At 50.7% G+C, this 20,575-nt stretch overlaps 9 protein-coding genes across 9 annotated transcripts; 3 read left to right on the top strand and 6 right to left on the bottom strand.

The window, feature by feature from the left end:
• Positions 1 to 36: 36 nt before the first annotated feature.
• Positions 37 to 2,081, top strand: F9C07_2231168 (Argonaute siRNA chaperone complex subunit Arb1-domain-containing protein; the record flags this gene model as incomplete). The annotated part of the gene is made up of 4 exons (XM_071509879.1): positions 37 to 621; positions 679 to 764; positions 890 to 1,138; positions 1,190 to 2,081. The coding sequence occupies 4 exons, from the start codon at positions 37 to 39 to the stop codon at positions 2,079 to 2,081; spliced, it is 1,812 nt and encodes a 603-aa protein (XP_071365145.1).
• Positions 2,082 to 2,229: 148 nt separating this feature from the next.
• Positions 2,230 to 3,757, bottom strand: F9C07_1439075 (putative quinone oxidoreductase). The gene is made up of 3 exons (XM_041291129.2): positions 3,654 to 3,757; positions 2,654 to 3,590; positions 2,230 to 2,600 (listed from the first exon to the last, which is right to left on the bottom strand). Exons 2-3 carry the CDS (start codon positions 3,577 to 3,579, stop codon positions 2,378 to 2,380), a joined length of 1,149 nt encoding a protein of 382 aa, XP_041144887.2. The 5' UTR covers positions 3,580 to 3,590; positions 3,654 to 3,757; the 3' UTR covers positions 2,230 to 2,377.
• Positions 3,758 to 5,374: 1,617 nt separating this feature from the next.
• On the top strand, positions 5,375 to 8,083 carry F9C07_7145 (uncharacterized protein; the record flags this gene model as incomplete). The annotated part of the gene is made up of 1 exon (XM_041285428.1): positions 5,375 to 8,083. One exon carries the CDS (start codon positions 5,375 to 5,377, stop codon positions 8,081 to 8,083), a length of 2,709 nt encoding a protein of 902 aa, XP_041144886.1.
• A 97-nt stretch (positions 8,084 to 8,180) lies between these two features.
• F9C07_1438835 (uncharacterized protein) lies at positions 8,181 to 9,580 on the bottom strand. The gene has a single exon (XM_041285421.2). It carries the CDS (start codon positions 9,061 to 9,063, stop codon positions 8,278 to 8,280), a length of 786 nt encoding a protein of 261 aa, XP_041144885.2. The 5' UTR covers positions 9,064 to 9,580; the 3' UTR covers positions 8,181 to 8,277.
• A 516-nt stretch (positions 9,581 to 10,096) lies between these two features.
• Positions 10,097 to 11,925, bottom strand: F9C07_7143 (putative mRNA cleavage factor complex II protein Clp1; the record flags this gene model as incomplete). The annotated part of the gene is made up of 3 exons (XM_041291128.2): positions 10,097 to 10,872; positions 10,929 to 11,691; positions 11,788 to 11,925. The coding sequence occupies 3 exons, from the start codon at positions 11,923 to 11,925 to the stop codon at positions 10,097 to 10,099; spliced, it is 1,677 nt and encodes a 558-aa protein (XP_041144884.2).
• A 605-nt stretch (positions 11,926 to 12,530) lies between these two features.
• F9C07_7142 (putative apses transcription factor) lies at positions 12,531 to 14,700 on the bottom strand. Its single transcript, XM_071511581.1, has 5 exons — positions 14,380 to 14,700; positions 14,059 to 14,267; positions 13,811 to 13,973; positions 12,815 to 13,757; positions 12,531 to 12,762 (listed from the first exon to the last, which is right to left on the bottom strand). The coding sequence occupies exons 1-5, from the start codon at positions 14,438 to 14,440 to the stop codon at positions 12,738 to 12,740; spliced, it is 1,401 nt and encodes a 466-aa protein (XP_071365144.1). The 5' UTR covers positions 14,441 to 14,700; the 3' UTR covers positions 12,531 to 12,737.
• Positions 14,701 to 15,789: 1,089 nt separating this feature from the next.
• On the top strand, positions 15,790 to 16,890 carry F9C07_2255150 (immunoglobulin E-set; the record flags this gene model as incomplete). The annotated part of the gene is made up of 4 exons (XM_041291123.2): positions 15,790 to 15,880; positions 15,933 to 16,022; positions 16,097 to 16,468; positions 16,539 to 16,890. The coding sequence occupies 4 exons, from the start codon at positions 15,790 to 15,792 to the stop codon at positions 16,667 to 16,669; spliced, it is 684 nt and encodes a 227-aa protein (XP_041144882.1). The 3' UTR covers positions 16,670 to 16,890.
• On the bottom strand, positions 16,891 to 18,519 carry F9C07_1438865 (serine/threonine specific protein phosphatase). The gene is made up of 3 exons (XM_041291126.2): positions 18,119 to 18,519; positions 17,817 to 18,050; positions 16,891 to 17,743 (listed from the first exon to the last, which is right to left on the bottom strand). Exons 1-3 carry the CDS (start codon positions 18,132 to 18,134, stop codon positions 17,031 to 17,033), a joined length of 963 nt encoding a protein of 320 aa, XP_041144881.1. The 5' UTR covers positions 18,135 to 18,519; the 3' UTR covers positions 16,891 to 17,030.
• Positions 18,520 to 18,904: 385 nt separating this feature from the next.
• F9C07_7139 (putative amidohydrolase) lies at positions 18,905 to 20,236 on the bottom strand (the record flags this gene model as incomplete). The annotated part of the gene is made up of 1 exon (XM_041285420.2): positions 18,905 to 20,236. One exon carries the CDS (start codon positions 20,234 to 20,236, stop codon positions 18,905 to 18,907), a length of 1,332 nt encoding a protein of 443 aa, XP_041144880.2.
• Positions 20,237 to 20,575: the final 339 nt, after the last annotated feature.

The raw sequence follows: 20,575 nt of genomic DNA, 5'->3' as shown, positions 1-20,575 counted from the left end.
CCTCTTTCCCCGTGACAAGGGGACACTAATCTTTCTATGGCTTCTAAGGATATTGGCCCGGGGGGTCTTCTGAGTCTGCCCCTCCGTCTCCGCCAGGACGTCAAGGACTCTCACCAGTCGATTGTTGGCAGTGGTAAAGCTACATTGACTACCTCTGACCAGGCCTCAGGCAATGAACTCGACTTTGCGCACCAGGCAGTTGTCGAAGCTGAAGCGCCTACTGTGGCTGATCCTATGGAGATAGCTGAAAACCAAGCCAACCCCTCTCACAAACCACTTCTTGACGATGGAGACGCAACTGTAACCGATCCCTTCGAGAATGCAGATGGTGCGAGCGCTTCTAAGCCGCAGGCCGCTGTTGACAATGGAAAACCATCCCTGAGCACCCCTGTCCAGGCTGCTGACGACCAACCCGACTCGACCTCTCAGCCAGCTGTGAGCGATGGTGATACTACCTTGACTCAACCTAGCCAGGCTGCAGATGAGCAAGCTAAGTTAGCCAACTCTGTACATTCGTCTGCTGTTGACGATGGAGAAACGACAGATATGGCTACTGTGGACTTAGTTGCGCCTAAGAAAAAGAAGAAAAGAAAGACTAAGTCCAAAGCCAAGCATGGAAAGGTAGTCGAGTAATTCGATATCGACCTAGACTCATCTGATATATCTGACTACGTATAGGGCAAGCCTACCGGTTTTGAGGAGTACTATGTCGATGTACCCATAACTCCAAAGGAGTATGAGGAAGAGAAAGCTCTCTATGACATGTGAGCAAAACGATTCAGGTGTGAGATCGTAACTAACCGAGAATGCTATGGAAAAGTTCCAGGCCTCTTATCCAGTTAGTTTTCGCTCTAGTTATATGATTTCGAGAGTGTTAACCTATTCTTAGCCGCATCGAGGCCGCCATCCTGCGCTACCAGAACAGTCGTCGCATGGAACCTGACAGACGCGAGGTCTTCATGAGGTATCTGGCATATGGAGGTGTCGATGTCGGTCCTAAGATGTTCACCGGGGTGGATGAACAAGAGCTCCAGAAACTTGATAGTGAGCAAGCTCTTATCGCTAAAGGGCAGGCGAGCATCCGTCATGAGTGTACGAAGCTTACAGTCGACTTCAATACTGTTGTGAAGGGGTACCTGTAAGATAATTGTTGTAATTAGACGGGTTTGGCATGGCTAACATCTTGCAGGACTTCGTACTTCCCATATTTCTTCAATCCCGAAACCGAAGACATGGTGAAGCTAGCCACTGTCACGATCCGAAATTTCCTCTCCTATCTCCTCTACCATGAGGTGTGCCCCGAATACAAAGAGAACATCGACGAGGCGCGTAGGTCGTGTGACATTGCAGCCAAAGAACTGTGGCAGAACCAGGAGTTCGCGACCTCCAGCCCTGGAGATTTCAACAAGGCCTGCTCCACTCTCTTCGGTGGCTTCTTCTACGATGTGAATGCCGAGGAAAATAGTTGGAATAAGCGAAAGAACTGGAATTTCCTTATGAAGAAGGACGTCGCACGTAAAGTGGTTAAGTTCGCAATAGCTGGCTCAGGAACAAATACCATGGCCCTTCAATTTCAAACGTTGGCAAACCAGAATGCTTTGCATTCGGCGCTTGTGCCGGATATTCACGGCTTCGAGGTGATTGCGGTCTTCCCTCCCACGCCAGAAGTTCGTGAGTTCTACAGACACCACGCACCTGACCTGAACCCTGTTGGACGGATGGTCGGGAAAGCCTACCGTGATCCTGGAAAGCCTCGCTACGATCTAAGTGGGGAGGAAAGATTGATGTGGGAAACTGGGGCGGCGTCGATGCCTGATTTCCAGTTTTTCCTGGAAGAAAGTCTACTCAAGCTCTGTTACCCCAAGATGAAAGTGATCACTCCGGTGTGGGAACTCAACTGTGGCCTGAACTTCTTTGAAGATGTTCATACTGTTTATAGCTCGATCTACACTGTCCTCTGCAACGATCTGATGCTGGGCTATAAGCAGTCGGTCGACTTGACTGAAAAAGAACCGGACGATGTTGAGGAGATCGAGGAGCCGAATGGTGATGGCGCTGGGAAGAAAGAGACGACGCTGTGAGCTATCATCATGGTCTTGATTTCCCGCTTGATGCAAAAGGCCCTACATTACGTGTTCATATCGTCCCCTTCTTAGTTACAGTATTGTTTACATTTTGTGCTCCCTCTAATGCGATCCTAAGCCAATGCTGTTATTCCGGTGTTACGGAAGTTTTTGTTTGCATTGATTCCGAAATATTGCACAACTCCAGATAGCGTAAAATGCATCATAGTGGCATAAGTTCTCCATACGCCTACAGCTCTGATCTGTACTAGATATAACGTTTCTCATTACATATCGTATGTCCTGTGCATAAATCATGGCTTGAGAAGAAGCTTTCCGGTAGTCTTCCTGCCTTCTAAATCGGTATGCGCCTGGGCAGCCTGCTCCAGAGGGTAAACCTTGTGAATCTTAACCTTCAGTTGTCCAGATTTGAGGAGGCCGAACAGCTCATTAACGTAGAATTCAAATTCCTCGCGGGTCTCAATGTAGCCGAACAGCTGTGGCCGAGCAACCTTGACACACTTAGGAGACAATTTTCTGTTCGATCTATTAGTATGAGAGCTTGATGGACACAAAGTAAATGAACTTACTGGAGAGGCAAAGGGGGCACCGGGCCACTGGCATTACCAAACCAAACGATAGTACCCTTTCTCTTGACGGCTTCCAAGCTTCCTTCCCAAGTATCCTTTCCAACGGAGTCATAAACAACATCGACACCCCGTCCATCAGTCACCTCCTTGACTTTCTTGACCCAATCTTTACCCTCCTCGCTGCGGTAATCGATAACCACATCCGCGCCCAGACTCTTCACCAGAGCGACCTTCTCCGGACCACCTGCCGTTCCAATCACCTTGGCACCAAGAGACTTGAGAACCTGCGTCATGAGGAACCCAGCACCACCAGCTGCCGCATGCAGCAGTACCCAGTCGCCCTTCTGCACAGCGTAGGTCTCCTTAGCCAGGGTGATAACCGTCAAGCCGCTCAGGAAACCAGCTATGGCATCCTCATCAGTGATCTCATCGGGGATCTTGACGGTCTTGGCCGCCGGGACGGCTGTGTATTCGGCATAACCACCTGTGGTCATCCAGGCGACGCGATCGCCGACCTTGAAACCGTACGGGTTAGGACCCGAGCCCAGTGCGACAACGGTGCCGGCGCCTTCGCGGCCGAGGATTTCAGGTTTGGCAGATGGGTAGAGACCCGTCCGGAAGTAGGTGTCGATGTAGTTTACACCGGAGATGTTGTTCTTGACGAGCAATTGGCCCTCCTGCGGGGTCGGGACGGGGTGGTCGGATTTGAACTCGAGAACCTCAGGGCCGCCGAGTTTCTCGACAATGACCGCCTTCATGGTCGATGGGACGGACATGGCGCGGGCTTGATGGGAAAATGGTGAAATGGGTGATGGACTGAGATGAGCGCGGATGGCAGAGAGACGGGCAATACTTGGTGAAGTAATCCTCGTGGCAGTTGTACGAAGGGAAGCGAAATGGGTTGCGAAGAAACGGTTTAGATACATTCGAGGAGGGGCTTCCGGATAATAATTTAACAAGCACCACCAGGTGGGTAACGAGGATGCTTTGGTTTACGTACGAGCACAAGATGGGTCTTATTGCAATTAGCTACCATTTCATGAATTGCTAGTTACTGTTGTTGATTTGTCATCCGACTACTATCTCGTCGTTTGGATATGCTTCATCCCTCATCCATGGCTTTCTCTTCCCCGCAGTTTTCATATCGCGGATGTATTCCGATGTTTGTACGAGTGTCGCAAAACCACAATCTCGCTCTATTAGCTTGATAGGACTCAGGTCATTGATTGATAGCAAGTTCTGACATACTCCTTGCAATCTTTCTTTCACCTTTTGTTATGACTGGAATCTTAGTGATACTTCCGTCGGGTATGACGCCATCGGAAGAGGCCGTCGGCTTTTTGTTTTCTTCTCTTTTCGAATCTCCGACGGAACTAACTCTGATCATGGGATTTGTGCACATTACCGGATGTTCTCATTAGTCATCTGTAATGCACGATCACAGTTTATGCATTGACACAGGATGCCCAAGGGAACAAGATCATCTCGACAATCGCATCACAACCCAACTTTTAGATAGTCTACCATTGTGTTATTCCAATCATCGATTATCTATCCATTATTGATTGTGTAACATTCTCCAGAGCCCATAATGACTCCGGGGTCTTCTGCACTTGCTTCAGGCCAACTCAGCGCCGGCAATTGCCTACAACAACCGCAACGGCATCATAGCCTTCCATGCCAACAACGGTGGAATGCCGTCATGGACCCTAGAATTTGACTGACATGGACCGCAGTAGGCGACTTGTCTGGGGCAATGAAGCCCAACAAGGACCAATGGTCGAGATCAATGATGAAAGAGGCTGAGGCGCTTCACGCAACCGCCTCGCCTCGCCTTTCTACGCGTATGAGCAGGCTGGGGCCAACTGTCTCCCCCACAATATGGCGGCCGTCCTGCATCCTTTACCCACATTCTTTTTTCTTTAAAACTTTTAACGATAGCAATTGGTCCATCCGCTAGGGATTCAGCTGGTATCGAAAGAAAATCCGCTGATCTGGCGCCTTTGCATCGCCATGGATGCCTTCGTCCCACACTTACTCACATGTAGGTGCAGCGAGCACGTCTATCATACTGGTCTCGACCAAAGATTGTGACTTTCTGACTTCTGTGCCTGTTGATTTGGCCTGCAGAGAGCCAAACAGCTTCATGCTCAGCATCTGGCCACGACCGCCGTGTTTCATGCCCCAATGGCCTGATTCGTCGCCTTTCCGCCCAATGCTTAGGCTGATGCCCTGATAGGGCCATCATATCGAGAGGCGCTGCCCGACCAGGTTCTCATTGGGGCTTATATACACTGTCATACTTTCCCCTTTTATCTGTTTATGTTCTCAGATAGACCAGAATACCCCCCCGATACCCCGCTAATTAATATTAATAATTCCAAAAGACTCAAAAGCACATATCCGGTCGATTCTTTTTACACTGCCTTCACCAGTTGCGGCCCAACCTGTCTCACCCGGATCCAAACCGTCCTTATATATCGTGTTCTCTTCGCAACTCCAAGTGAGTTCGTCACGACGAACATAATATGCCAGCTTCCAGGAAAGAGTCTCTAATCCACCGCGCCGCTGCAATAGGATAGCCCTTGGCTTCGCCCAGCAACTGTAAAACTACTCCCTCTCGTCTTGGATTGTCGACATCGTACCAGTCGGAGTTTTGCTTTTGGTTTCTTGTCTCGTGCTTTTGATTTTTTTTTTTTTTTTTTTCCCTTGCAATCAACCATGTTTTTCTGGAACAAGCGGCCGCGGTGGCCACCTTCGCCCTCGGTCGAAGACGAATTTGAATCGCTCTCTCGGGAGCTACACGGATTGACCAAGATTGGAGACAAGCCTGGAATTGAAGGAGTCTGTGCCAGAGGGTCTATCGATCAATACCCGGTGATCATTGAAACACTCTCACTCACGTCCATCGTTCAAACCGATACCCTAGGAGGTTATGGCCACGGGAGCACCTCTTCCGTTATTAGTTCCGGACCACCCACACCACCTTCGGAGTCCAAACAGCCCTGCCTGTTCGATGCTGGTAATGCCACACAGCAAGGATCTCAACTCAGGCCAGCGCCTTTGGCGACACCACCTATGTCTCGAGACACATCCCCCCGAGGCCAGCCACGCGCACCAGCACCTCAACCGGTACAGAACAGTAGGCCCGCAACTGGCCATCAAAAATTAGCTTCTCAACCCGTGAACTCTGGCTCCCAGGGCTCCAAGGAACAAAAGGACAGCGTCCCAGCATTGCACAAGGCGAATTCCAGTCCAATTCCACTGAAACCTTCCAAGCCATCTGCCCCTGTGCGCACCTCTTCATTGCCAAGCAAGCCTGCTTCCTCCATTCTAAAGAGGTCCGTGTCTGGCCGTCCTACAGGCCCGCCGGGAACCAAAATCCAGCAGCCTACCCAGTTCACCCCAAGCCCAGTGAATGCCACAAAGTCGCCTCCCCCAATACGTACATCTTCCTTGGCAAACAAGTCTGCTTCGTCTGTTCCAAAGCCGTCGGGGGGTGTCAGGTCTAATCAACCCACAGGAACTAAGGTCCAGCACCCTCTTCCAGTCAGCTCAACCCCACAGCAAGCTGTCAAACAGCCTTCTCCCATGCCTACTTCATCGTTACCAAGCAAGCCTGCTTCCATCACAAAGGAGTCACGGGGTGTCAAGCCTGACCAACCTACGAGACAGTCAACAGCTAATGTCAAGCAGTCCCTCCCAGCCAATCTAAGCCCTCAGAAAGTCACAAAGCCGGTGCCTCAGGTGCACACTTCTTCTCTTCCAAACAAGCCTGTTTCCTCTTCTGTTCCAAAGCGGCCGGCGAGCATCAACACTAGCGCCCAACAGCCTAACTCAGCCCCCGGCCATCAAGCCAATTTAGCTGCAACTAAGGAAAAAGACCATGGCATCAAGCCAGGACCAAGCCCGGCGCCTCAAGGAAGTGGAAAGCCTCCCGTGGGATCCCCGAAAACACTAAGCCTGGCCGAGAGATTGGAAGAGAAACTGAGGCGCAAACATGAACAGAGAGAGTCGGGTGGTTCCCCAGATGCACAGAAGACAAATCCACCTACCCCAGTCTCTGATCCAAAACCCAGTGGCCCCATTGTTGCCAAAAGTGATCCAACTACTACTCAGGAGCCAGCTAACCAGGCACCCCGTCCACAACTTGCACACAGATCAGCAACGGTTGCCCCACCATCAGTCAAGAAAGGCTCAGGCCCCGCCTCTCTCATTGAAATGCCGGTGCCAAGGTTGGTGCCATCAGATGAGGCGCAGTCTGCTCCTGTCCTACCCAAACGGACTGTTTCATTTCAAACTGAGGCCCTAAAGCCCGCTTCTTTGAAAAGTTTGGAACATACTCTCGAGCAGCTGCAATCTCTACAAGTTAGCCTCCCACAACCAGTTCGCCCACCATCTCCGAGCAGGTCTGGTCAGTGTCTGTTACCCTGCCCTAGGTCTGTCCCAGTGGCAGGATACCAGGACTGGTACACAATAAAAGGTATGACTCACTTGAACATCTGTCCCTCGTGCCTGAACCAGATGCGCAAGTCGAAATTCCGCGACCTCTTGATATTAGGAACCCCCCGGCCACGCTCGGAGAAGGTCCGTTGTGCGATGAGCGAGCCATGGGCCCGGCTCGCCTGGATGCAAACAATCAATAAACAGCTCGACCACCTGCACCTGCTCTGCCAGATCACCCAGCCACCCCTAGGAACCAAGCCATGCACAGGGCGTGTTGTCAGCGAGCAGCACTGGTACCGCGTCGTCGACCCTGCCACGGGAGCGTTCCTTCCAAAGTTCAACGTCTGTTCCGCATGTGTTCGAAATCTAAGACTCCTCATGCCCCCACATCAAGATACATTCAAGCTTTGCACCACTCTACAAGAGCGTGTCTGCGATTTTGTGACGGACAGCCCCCGCTTCGTCCGGTACATTGACCTTCTCGACATTGCTGCGAACCGTGCCGAGCAAGAGCACTCACCCCAGCCCGACCTGAGTGAATTCATGGCCTATGCTCGCCGCAAGGTCGTGCTTCGGGACTGCCGCCGTAGCCGGGTAGCGCTTAATACGTGGCACTACATGCCCCAACTCCCGGAGCTCACGGTATGCGAGGACTGCTATGATGATGTAGTGTGGCCCATGGTCAAGGCCAACTATCCCATTGCCCGTAAATTCTCAGCCATGATGCGCCTGCCGCCGGGCGACGGGCTGGCTCGCTGTCGGGAGGCAAGCTGCCAGCTCTACTCTCCTCGCATGCGGCTGAAGTTCCGGGAGGCTGTGGAGGAAAACGACCTAGCCTACCTGAACATGATTGCTCTGCAACGGTATGAAGCCGAGCAGCGGTATCGGAAACACAGGGCCCAGCTACTGGAAGATGAGGAACGCGGATACGACTGTGATGCGGAGCTCAGGAGAAACCTGGAAGAATGGAAGAGATGGGAGTGAGTCGCAGGCGACCTCTGTCCCTTGTTCAACAGCCTGTTCATTCAATTGCTTGTTTGTTTATTTGCCAAAAGTGTACTCTTCCAAAACACGCAGGTGTATTCTACAAAAGATATGTACAAAAGAAAAGAGAACATATACCATACCCAGACAAAACGCTTCAAAGAACCAAAAAAACAACTGAACATAGAAGACCATCACGTCCCAGAAATCGTCCCAGCCTCCACGCCAGCCCTAACTAACTCAGAAACCGTCACAATCTCATACCCTCTCCTCCTCAACTCCGGCAAAACCACCCTCAACATAGGCACCGTCCACTCCCGCCGATCATGACAAATAACAATACTCCCCGGCCGAACCATACTCAAAATATGCCTCGCATTCACCCACCACCACTTCACCTGCGCATCATGCGGATACACACTCCCCAAGACAATCCTAAACCCCAATTCCCCCAACAACCCCCTCATGCGCTCACTAAAAAACCCACTCCCAGGCCGAAACCACCTCTCCCTCGGCTCCCGCCCCCCAACCGCCGAATACGCCGCGCGAATCCGATCCTGCACGACCCGTACCTGCTCCCTCAGCTCCTCATCACTAAGACTCCGACTCGGCTCATCCCGCATCGCATGATTCCCCAACTCATGCCCCTGCCGCACAAGCTCATGCAATTCGCCCTCCCGGCCCGGAATCTGCGATCCGATGAGGAAGAACGTCGCCTTTGCGGCGTTGTCCGCCAGCACGGAGCGGAGTTCGGGGGTGTGGACCGACGGCGCGTCGTCGATTGTCAGGGCGATGAGTTTTCGGTTGCTGGGGAGAGGGACGTGCCAGAGGGTGTCGGGCCAGCGGTGTTGGAAGTAGCGGATAAGCAGCGATGGCGGTTTGTAGATTAGGTAGAAGGGGGTTAGGAGCGTTAGGGTTAGGAGGAATGGGAGGAGCATGGTTATTAGTAGGCGTTTGAGTTTGCGGCGTGGGAGGAGCATTTCCTTCTTTTATCTTTTTCTCTTTTTTGTTTCTTTTTTGGATCTGGTGGTGTGTTGATTTGTAGGGTGTGGTTTTTTGGTGGTCTATGTATGAGGTTGGTTTCGTTGATTTAATCGGGGATTGATAGCGATAAGGAGGCGGTCGGTGACTGTGGTGATGTATTGGAATGTGTATATGGTAGAATTTCAAACGCTTCTTCCTTCGTAATCCCTGAATATAGAAGATATTATTAGAAATAGGAATGATAAGAAGGTATGACACGCAGAAAGAGAATCAAAAGTAAAACATACCCAAATCACCAGACAACAGCGACAGGACCCCCGCGGGTAAAGAACTTAGTGTTTCGGGTTGAATCCCCCCGTTGGCGGCGCAGTTGACGCTCCCGAGCGCGAGCCTGCCGACCGCGGCGTCGCTGGACCTTTTTCTGCCGGCGGAGCTGGGGGTCGGTGATGGGGAGGAGTCGCTTGAGCCAGTTCATTCTATTTCACTGTCTGATATTCCGTGTAATGGTTGGATCCGGGGTTATATTGTTCCCTTGTTTCTTTTGGAATGTGTGTTATGGTATGGAGTATTATGATTAGTATTTATTTTTCGTATGGGGGATTTCGCTGGTGCTTATATATGTACTGTCCTGCGTAGTATGTACTTCATGCGGCCTGTTAGTGGCTGTGTTGGGTTTGCCCGACGGGGGCGCCAAGGACATCGTTCGGTTTAGTTGGATGGGACAAGTTGTCTGATCTCTATTTGGTGACCTCATTTGTTTTATTCTGGATTGTCTTGGAAGTGATTGGTGGTCATTGGGCGAGTCTTGCACTAAATGCACCCAACGCACCAACAGCTACTCGTATTCTGATAGGCTGGGGGTAGCCATGACTGGTCATTTTTAGTACTTGGAAACGTGACTATACATGCTGATATTGTGCTTCACTCGTCTATAGACTTGTAGATAGAACTGTGGCTAACAATCATTGAACCAGTGCCCACCCGACCGAACTCCAGTACTGATGAATTATATACCTACTAACGGCTACTCTACCCAACCAACCCCACTACCTCTCCGGGCCACTTCTTTCCCCAGACAATCGCCCGCGGTGGTACTCGTCCGCCCACCGGGGCTAGAGCACGAATCTTGCCCTTCTCGCTATCCACTTCAGCCACGTACAGGAATCCCATTATACTGGCGTCCCGCACCTCGGCCGCACTGGCTGTGGTGGGTGCGTTGGTGATGGCGATGAGAGAGTTGGCGAGTGTGGATGGTGCAGGGGGTAAGACTTTCTTCAACGGGACATTCGAAGCCACGGGTGGGGTAGCGCTCTCGATGCTGGAAACTATGCCAGGTAAAGGTGTAGCTCGAGCTGGCTCATCTTGCTGGGCCTGGCTGGCCTCAGCGTCGTTACCTCCCCCGGGGAGGAACGAGTCACCGGCTCCGAGTTGGGATGGATCATATTCGTCTTCGTCTTCCTCTAGCGATGCGATGGTATAATTGTAGATACTGAGCGTGTTGAAATCAAGCTGTTGGGCGTGTGGGGATAGTGTCACATTTGTAGTTGACGATGCTGAGAGCGAAAGAGCGGCAGACGCAGTGGACGGGATAGGGTTGCCAAAGAAGTATGTCCGGATTTGGGATTCCCGGACTCCCTTCATAAAGGCTGCATCGCGATCTACACATCCACCGGATTTAGAGAGCTTCACGACTGTGATGCGCTCGTCCGAGGCGACGGCGGAAGCGCTAGACGTCGGCTTGTTATCGTAGTTCTTCATCATGAGACTGTATAGACGTTCCGAGCCAATGACAAGGATAGTAGTAACTGTCATCCGTCAGCGCATGCACACCTTACACAATAAGCAAACCGAGGAGACATACTCGAAAACTCCGTCACGATATGGTTGATCATTTCAAGACTTCCAGGTTTACCCTGACTTAAAGCCCCCGGCGTATCCACAATAATACCCGTTTCCCTAGCCTCCTCATCCTCTGCCATGCGTCCCATCACCGACAGCGCCAACCGCGACACAATGGGCCGGTAAACAGACCCCTCCGCCTCCAGCGGATTCTGCATCGGGTAAAAGTAGACCAAAGGCAGCTTCACAGGAACAGCACTGGGCCCCGACATAGGACTGCTTCCCCATCCCTCCTCAACATCCATCATAGTGCGGAACGCCGTAGCCGTCAACGTCCCAGGGACACTAAGCATACCCTCAGTCGGATCCAAGTTGACAACGATAGGTTGCCTCTCCACCTTCGTAGCATATGCCGTCAGGATCTTCGCGACACTCGTCTTTCCCGCATTCTCCGGGCCGAGAATTAGCACGCGCGGACCGTCCTTTCCTGTCGCCTTCGCCTCCTGACGCATAGTCTCCAACGCAAAATGCACATTGGCGTATTCCACCATCGGTGTCTCCTCTGCCGTGTACTCGCTTTGACAACCTCCTGCGCCGAGCCCGCGAGGTGTCGCGCCGCTCAATCCACCCGGTGCCAACCCATCGACAGATGGCCCTGTATCCCCCGCGCCCACTTCCAGTGTGCAACCATGCCAGGTGTATATTGCGCCTTTCGTCCCGGAGAAGGTGTATGTTTGAGATGGAGCTAGTTCGGTGCCAAAGAGTTCTGCGGTGCCAGCGAGGAGCTATGGTTGCCCCTCCAATTTTTGGGAAGGATAGGTCAGCCACGCTATAATTTCCATGTATGGGGTCGTAAATTGATTTGTGGTTGAGCTACTCACCTTGACTCGAATGACTGTGCCGAAAGCAACCTCAAATCTCCACTCGGAGCCCTTCGACAGGCTGACCTGGGTCGGCGGTGCGGGCGCGAATTGGTTGTCCGCTGACGGCTGTGTAAGGTCTAGACCGGGGAGAGACATGGCATTGCTAGGATCAACCGATCCTATATTTTGAAACAAATCAGGAAAAAAAAATAAGTGCTCTATCTTCTAACGTACCACGACAGGATGTTCGGGGAGCTTGAAGATCATTATCAGAGCTAACGGCGGAGGTGACGGTGTTTATCATGTTTGCAGCGGAAAGGTCCAAACTTAACTGTAACGTCGGACAATCCTTTACTAAATGCGCTACTTTGGAGTACAACCTACCATTTCGGAGACTAAAGGACCAGCATGAATAGAATACCACGGCTACATCATCTCATTTTTTATTGCATTTGCATTTCACATCCTGTGCTACCGAACCATAGGAGACCATCCCGAGTGCCCATCAAAAACCATCCGATCAATAGAGGCAGCGAAAAGAAACAAAGGATTATAGTTAGTATATCAGGTATCCAGGAAAAATAGGAGAATGCGCATGTAGAGAGTGTTTCGATCTCCAGGACCACCGGGTGAAATCAAAAGACGATCAATGACAACCATTTCCGGGAAAAGTGCTCTCCTTCTTGCAACGAAAGCGCAAAAATTAGAAAGGGATAGGGTGTAAATACGATACATCAGGAAGCTCTGTGTGGGTAAAATCACAATGCACATCGAAGAGGGGATGCAGGAAGAGGGTATACAGGTCGAAAGAACTAGATCCCTTTCCTGGGGAAAGGAGGGAACAATCTAGAACCTAAGGTGAAGGGGTGAAGAGGTTCGGGAGAGATGTTCTTCGATGGGAAACGCGACGGTCAACTCGGGACAATCGTTCCATAGGAAGGCGCCCAATACATTTGGTAGTAGAACCTCTAAAAGAAATAAGGAATCGAAGCCCTGGTTATGTGTTAGACTACAAACGGACAACAAGGGCAGTTGGCCAACTTACGCAAGTGCAAAAGCAGCGGTGACGCCGACAAGAGCCCGATTCCTGACGCGTTCACGCTTCAGCTTTTCTTCCAAGACCTTTGCTCTCTTGGTCCGCAAGGTCTTTGCTTCTTCGTCCTCCTCGTCATCACTAAGCGCTTCTTCGATGTTGCGCTTCTTAGCAGCCTTTGTTGACGATGGTACGGGTTCCTCCTCTGTGCTCTGAAGCTTGGCAGCCTCTTCTACCATTTCCTTAGCCTTAGCAATCATCTTTTCGGTGTCTTCGGCAGATGGAGCATCAGGAAGGAGGGAAACAGGCAATTCCACCGAGACGGTGGTCTTGGTCGTTTGTACATCCTTGGCTTCGTCGGCATTAGTTTCAACATCCACTTTGACATTCTCCTCCTTGGTCTCCTTGGTCTCCTCGACCTCCTCAATCTCTTTGAGCTCCTTAAGCTCTTTAAGCTCCTTCGCCCGGGCAGCTCTGGGTGTCTTCGTGGACTTTGGTGTCGAAGCAGACTTCTTAGGAGTAGGAGCCACTCTCTCTTCATCGTGTTCCACGCTGGGTTGGATGGTGCCATTGACCGATCCGGCCTCGGCTGTAGCATCCAAGGCAGACTGAAGGTTTGCATTTGCCTCACTGGTCGCCACAATGCTCGCCTCTTTCACCTCCTTGACCTCCTGAGCTTCCTTGGATTCCCTGGCCCTCGTGCTCCTGGGCTTCCGCGGGGAAGCGAGCTTTTGTGGGGAAGCGAGCTTTTTGCTGGGGGAAGCAGACCGGCCTCTGCGCAGGCGCGGCGCCGCAGTGAGCTGGGCTGGTGCTTCAATCGGAGGCAAGTCAAACCGAGGAGGTGGGGTGATCTGCATGTGCTTCTTCGTACTGGATGGGGTCTGTACAATCTCGGTGGGATCAAGCAATGCTCGTACCCAATCATACATCTGATACTCCTTTGCTAACTCAAGAGCTAACGAACAGTTAAATAGATGTTCGCGAGCAGCATCAATTGAAGGGACCTACCTAGGATTGGCGAGATCCACACATTTCCGGCGATTTCATCCTCGCTGGTTTCCTTGCGAGCCTTCACATATTCACGCTCAGACCGTTCCTCTTCTAATTTTGCCCAGGGGAAGGCAATCTTAAACATTCCGGTAGCGCTGACGTATCCATCTTTGCTCCTTCGCTGTTGTGGTTGAAAAGAGTCGCGTTAATTTTTGGTTCTATGCGATGCCGCTGCTCCGACAGATGGGTACAGGAAGGCCACTCACCATTAAAAAGTACGTCTCTGGTTGTTGCTGGGTGTTATGTGAAGGAAATATTTCAGAGCCTTTGAGGTCCCTTGGCAGCTTCACGCGCAAATGCGCATATTCAAAAGGTCCAAGGTTTTCCGGCTTTGTCGCATTCGACGTGCCGATCACTGTAGGTCTCACCGTGAGATTTGTTTTTCCCAATCGTCGGCACCGCAACAGTTCCTCGTCTACCGTCGCGATGAGATGCATATGTCAGCCAGGCGCAAACTTTTGAAGCCGAAGCACGATGAGAGGTGAGCGAGCCCTGGGGTCGCGCGACAAAACGATGTCGGAACTTACAGGAGGGAGTCTCAGACGGAAGGATGTGGGGATTGTTCTTCTTGGGCAGTGAGCGCGCCATGATGAACGGTCAAGTTCGTCAAATATCAAACTAGAGCTGAGAGTAGAATGTTGTGCAGTTTCCGAGGTGATTTGAAGCAGGATGCGACGCCAGAACGTCGGCCACGTTGCAGGCGCGTCTCTCGCCGCTTTGGTCGAGGGTTAGTCGATAATACGTCACCACGTAAGATGCACTGATGATAGAATCACGATCAACTTGGCGGACGATTTAACCTGTGGGACACAGACGGTAGACCCGCGACAAGCCAGGTGATAACCGACTCAAGAACAATACGAGAATCGATAAGTAGGGGAGGAAAATAATAAATGGAGGTGAAACCGGGCGGGCGCTTGCTTCTGTACGCCCGACGTACTGTATCAGTTCCGTACTCAGTATTAAACAAAAGGTGACACTAGCTCCCTCCACCAATGGTCATGCGTAAAGGTCATGTGATATACCGTTTACAGTAAAGATCGGTGGCTACCGGCTGATCCCCGGTATTTGATGAGACCAGGATTGGGTATGCCACACGTATTAGTGCCTTAGAGCCTGATCAAGTTGGCGGGAGAGCCCGTTGCCCCGTGACGGGAAATACGTTGAGGGATTGTTCATCACAGTTGATTCATCTCTTGGAAGCTCTTTTGGTGGATGTGATGCAACTCTTACAAAGGCGGTTCCGTTGATGCTTTTTCTTGTTATCTTTCACTTTTCTCTCATTCAAAGCTCAGCCACATATCCATACAGTGTTTGTTTACATACAAAGACTGAGAAAGTCTCAAGCAGAGAGAATTCAGGGTTATTTTATGGAGTATATCTTGACACCACCACTGGACTTTACCGATACTGCAGCACCCAATGATGTATTTACAGCACAAAATGGAATCCATTTTGAGATAATCGTTCTCCAACAAAGCCATTGACCTTGAACCAGAGAAAGAAAACATGACTATCCCAGTTGGGACAGGGAAAAGCGAGAATATTTCTGGATCAATGTCTTGAAAGGATTAATCAATGGGCCGCTCACTTTTCCCATCTTCGTTCTGGGCCTCCCCTGAAATTGTCCACCGCCTTTCTTCCCACCCCACTGTGTGGGCTGAGAGCCAACGAATCCCCCACCGGTGCTTGACTACCAAAACAAAACCGCCCCTCTTAGTCTTCATTGTTGCTGTTCTTTTTGCTACTCCCACCTAAATCCTTGCAGGACCATTTAGACTTAATTTTGCTTGTGGATTCCCGTTGACGCTGCGTATATCTCCCTTCTCTCCTCCCCGGATCTACTTATTGTATACAAGTGATCTGTTCTCATCATTCAACTCCCTAAAGTTACACTACCATATATACTAATACCCCACCAAGCACCTGCCGACACAATGCCTGAGCACGAAGAAGATCTCGTTGCCTCCAAGACCGAGGGTTTCAAGGTCGGGGAGAAGAAGACAATCAATGAGTACACTGAGCTTGGTATGTGGATCTCTCCGTCCATACTTGAATCCCGGATTTCATTATGCACCAGCCAACCTGCCTCGTGGCATCGCCCCTTACCGTTATGCAAGAACGGGAGCTATGGAACTCCAAAACTCCATTCCAGCTGCCCCCCGAGCTAGTGTGACGGTTTGCTTTCTTCCACCATGCACGCATATATCCCGTACGCCGGTGCTAAACTTTGAACCTCATCAGATAAAAATGACGAATCCCTAAACCGCTGGAAGGCCTCTCTAGGCCTTGCAACCGGTGCAACAATTGGAGACCCCAGCGATCCCAGGAAGTGCATCATCAAGTCTCTAGCCCTGGAGGTTGAGGGACGCCCCGATGTGGTCATCGACGTGTCCGCACCCGGTGCAGTTGATACTCTCAAGGACAAGCCATTCACCATCAAAGAGGGTGCCCACTTCCGGATCAAGGTCGTCTTCCAGGTGCACCATGAAGTCCTGAGCGGTCTGAAATACCTGCAGGTCGTTAAGAGGAAGGGTGTTAGAGTTAGCAAGGACGAGGAGATGCTGGGCAGCTATGCCCCCAACACCACCGACAAGCCCGTTTACGAGAAGAAGTGTAAGTTTCCTCTACCTCTGGTGCAGTCTGCGGTCGTAATCTGCGCGCTAATTACCCTTTTACTTTTCAGTCCAAGAGGAAGAGGCCCCCTCGGGATTTATAGCTCGTGGCCATTACAACGCGGTCTCGAAATTCGTGGATGACGACGACCACACCCATCTGCAGTTCGAATGGTCGTTTGATATCGCGAAGGATTGGTAAATCTGACGGTTCCTGGATGAACCACGACTCTGTCATGACCAGCATTCTTTGAAAATTTGCAAGCGTTGTACGGAACTGCATTCTTGGAATTTTTGACCTTTGAGAGCTACACCCCCATGACTCACTCTTGGGTTGTCGTATATAGGTCCTAATAATTGGATCCCTTTTCTATAAGAGCTCCAGACATACAAATACAGCCTAGATACATATGGTCTTGTGTATTCATTTGTTGGTAGTCTTCACCGCTATTTGATCGCAATGCTGTCTATAAAATGCTTTGCCCATCATCTAACAAACTCCAAACAAAGAAAAGATTGCATTGAATAGATAGAACGTGAAAGAAAATAATTATAAGAGGGTATCACAAAAAGTAGTCAATCACCGGGTTCTGTCCGTCCTTATTCTGCTGCGCTTGCTGTTCGTTGCGATGGGCATCGTTCTCCGGGGCTGCGTCGAAGATGTTGAAAAACCTCTCGCCGGTATCGCTAACTTCGAGGACGCTCGCAAGATTACCGCATCGATAGCAGTAGTTCGGTGCACTCCACACGGTACTGAGCCGGTCATCGTAGAGAACCTGATACCCCTCCTGACACAGCTGGTGCGCCCGCAGAATATGGGACATGCTATTGACTTCGAGGAATTTCCGGACAACCTGCGCACCGAATGTATATCCAGCTCCCCTTGGCGAAAGGGAGAACTCATCTCGTTCGGTATCCGGGTCGGACCAGACCAGATCGGCCATGGGGCCTTCATGAGGGATCTCACGAAAACGGTCAATGATTTTAATTTGGTCTATGGAGTGGATGGACGGGGATAGTCCGCCGTGGACACAGAAGATTTGATCGTTAATAACCACGCTCAGGGTGAGGAAGTCGAACATATCAGTGAAGTAGTGCCATACGTTGGGGTTGCCGTATTTCCGCACGCACTCGGTATAAAATCCATAGGATTGCGTGACACCGCGAGACTCGTGGTTTCCTCGAATAAGATGCACGCGATGGGGGTATCGTAACTTTAAACAGACAAGAAGGGAAATTGTTTCTACACTGAATAAACCACGATCCACGTAGTCGCCTGCGGTACAAATCATGACATGTCAGCTAAATGATTCGACCAGATTCGGGATTCATGTAGTCCCTCAACTGACCTAGAAATAGATAATTTGTGTTTGGGCAGAAGCCTCCGATCTTGAAGATTTCAAGCATATCAAAAAACTGCCCGTGGATATCTCCCACTACCGTCACCGGTGCCGCAATATGAACCACATTGCTCTCTTTCATCAACAGCTCTTTAGCTTTGGCGCATATTGCCTCAATCACAGAGTCTGCCAGCAACTCCTTTCTATAGAGCCTCTCTATACACTCGTCCAGGTCGATACTCGCTGCGACACGAATTAAAAGTTAGTCTAGAAGACACGCAAACGAAGGGAACTGTGTTGGTTTAACATACCCGGTAAGCCAGGCATTGTATCCGAATTAATCTAACGGTTGATTGAGAACACTTCTATGTTGGTACAAGATAGCGATGATGGGACGAACGGGTCAAGCCTCGAGATAATTTGATCGCGAGATATCACTGAACGCGTCGGGATAGGGAGCGGGAAATGGACAGTGCGCAGGTCGTCTCGAGGAAGGATGGTATGTCTGTGTGAGAAGTTGTTGCAGTAGTTCGCATCATGACCGAGAGATGCAGCGGGACGTATGTGAACAGTGCCAACTGAGCCCGGGCAGCTCAAGGACTAAATGATGGCAAAAATGATGTCCAGACAGGATTCGGAGCTTGTCATAAGGACCTCGAATGGGCTTTCTTAAAAATCAATTCATCGTCGGGAAAGGAACTGGACACATCGATAACCCTCGGTCATCAATAGCGGTACCACTGGCACGCGGCGGACCCATTTAATTTGAATTGTGCCGTGCCACACCGCCTGTTATTTGGAGTGGAGCCTAAAATGGATAAGTGAGCACGTGGGGTCTCGCCTCAACATAATATACAAAGTACTCATTCCGTAGTATTGAATAACCTCAGATCTGCGGAAGCTTCAGGGCTCTCCCCATTCTGAAATAGGCCTAGGCCCTCGCCGCTTTTTGCTCCCGGGCGAAGGATACGTCCCGAGGCATTCCTACAACATCGAGATATAAAGCCAGGTGGGATTTGTCGATGAACCGACCGCGGTGTTTGTAATACTATCTAGTTTACAGCGTATTGAGAACTCTAGGGCTATAAGACAAGCAGTCAATTTTTCAAGAAAGTCAGGGCAGCAAGGCACAACGCATCCACTCCAACTCTCATTGTTGGCTGAATAACGGGTGCGAAGAGCGCCGAGTGATTTCCTGGGATCTCTTCTGTGCGAGAATCTGCCTGTGCCTTATCCCAAAGTTCAGGATCAATGCCTCCTAGGAGCCAGAAACAGCTAGGGATCCCTCGGCAGGTTGCTAGCGTAGAGAAATCCTCGCTAACATTGGTTCGCGGTACGTCGTCATCGAAGTCGTCAAAGTGAGTTGCAAATGTCGCGGCAACTTGAGATGCAGCATCTTTGTCGTTCAGGGTAGGTGGGAAGCGTCTCGTCGGGGTGAACACAGGGGGCTTGGGCGAGCCACTCGCCGCACACTCGGCCTCGACGATACGCTTAATCGCAGAGATAATTTGTTCCCGAATCTCCAATTTAACAGACCGAAAGTCAACACCGATCTCGGCCCTGTCGGTAATGATGTTCTCTGTCTGCCCGGCCTGGAGACTTCCGACGGTCAAGACAGCGAGGTCGCTTGGGTTGATCTCTCTGCTCACGATACCTTGTAGTCGAATGACAATATGTGCAGCAAGAAGCACTGGATCCACTGTCTGATGAGGCTGAGATCCATGACCACCACGCCCAAAGACTGTGATCTTCATGCTGTCGGCAGCAGCCATGATGGCTCCGGGGCGCGAGCCAACGCTTCCTGCCCGCATTCTCATGACGTGCTGACCAAGGACATAATCAGGCACTGGAATCTTGGAGTAGAGTCCATCATCAACCATCGCCTGCGCACCTCCACCTCGCTCTTCGTCTGGTTGGAACAGCACGATTAAGGTCCCGCTCCACTCGTCCCGCATCTTTACAAGCGTCTCTGCCGCTGCTAGGAGACATGTAATATGCATGTCATGACCACAAGCATGCATTACTGGCTTCTCGTTCCCTTCGGTATCGCGCATAGTGAGGGAGCTTGCATAGGGGAGCCCGGTCAACTCCTTGACCGGAAGTGCGTCCATGTCCGCTCGCAGGAGCACAGTCTTGCCCTCGCCATTTCTAAATACGCCTGCTAGGCCGTAGCCTCCGATGTTGGTATGGAGCTCATAGACTTTCAGCTGGGCCAGGTGTGCCGCGAGCTTTTCCGATGTAGATTTCTCTTGCCGGGAAAGTTCGGGATGCGCATGGAAATACTTGTAAAGGTCCTCGTAGGGAGCCAGGCTCAATGACGCTGCCGTGAGAATTTCTGACAAGCTTGACCGTGCCATCTTGTGGAATGGCAGTGTGTGGCAGACGTAGAGGGATATATGCCGTGCAAGGAAGGTGGGGTTGCAGTGCATGAGTCTATGAGAGGCTCCTGTAATATATTTATTTATAGTAGTGCTATACGGGCTACTGGTACGTGACTGGGGGCGCGACCCCGCAAGCTTAATGGCCAGCCCGGCCAAATGACCATGTCCCTCTATGTAGTAATCTCCTATATAAGGTGCTTAAGTCTATTTAAAATAATTCAATAACCAGTAAAGACTTTGACATTGGAATGACTCACGGCATAGATAAAAATATTTGTCTATTTAATTTGAAGCGTAGTTTAAAATATTCATTATCTTCTATTATCTTTACAAGGTACAAACTTAATGAGTATACTATATAAACAGGCACTAATGTGCGTAGATTCT

The sequence above is a fragment of the Aspergillus flavus genome, chromosome 3 (assembly GCF_009017415.1).
Source record: "Aspergillus flavus chromosome 3, complete sequence".
Classification (NCBI taxonomy): Eukaryota; Fungi; Ascomycota; class Eurotiomycetes; order Eurotiales; family Aspergillaceae; genus Aspergillus; species Aspergillus flavus.
Note: the sequence above shows the minus strand (reverse complement) of the source record. Positions and strands in the feature narration are given on the sequence as shown.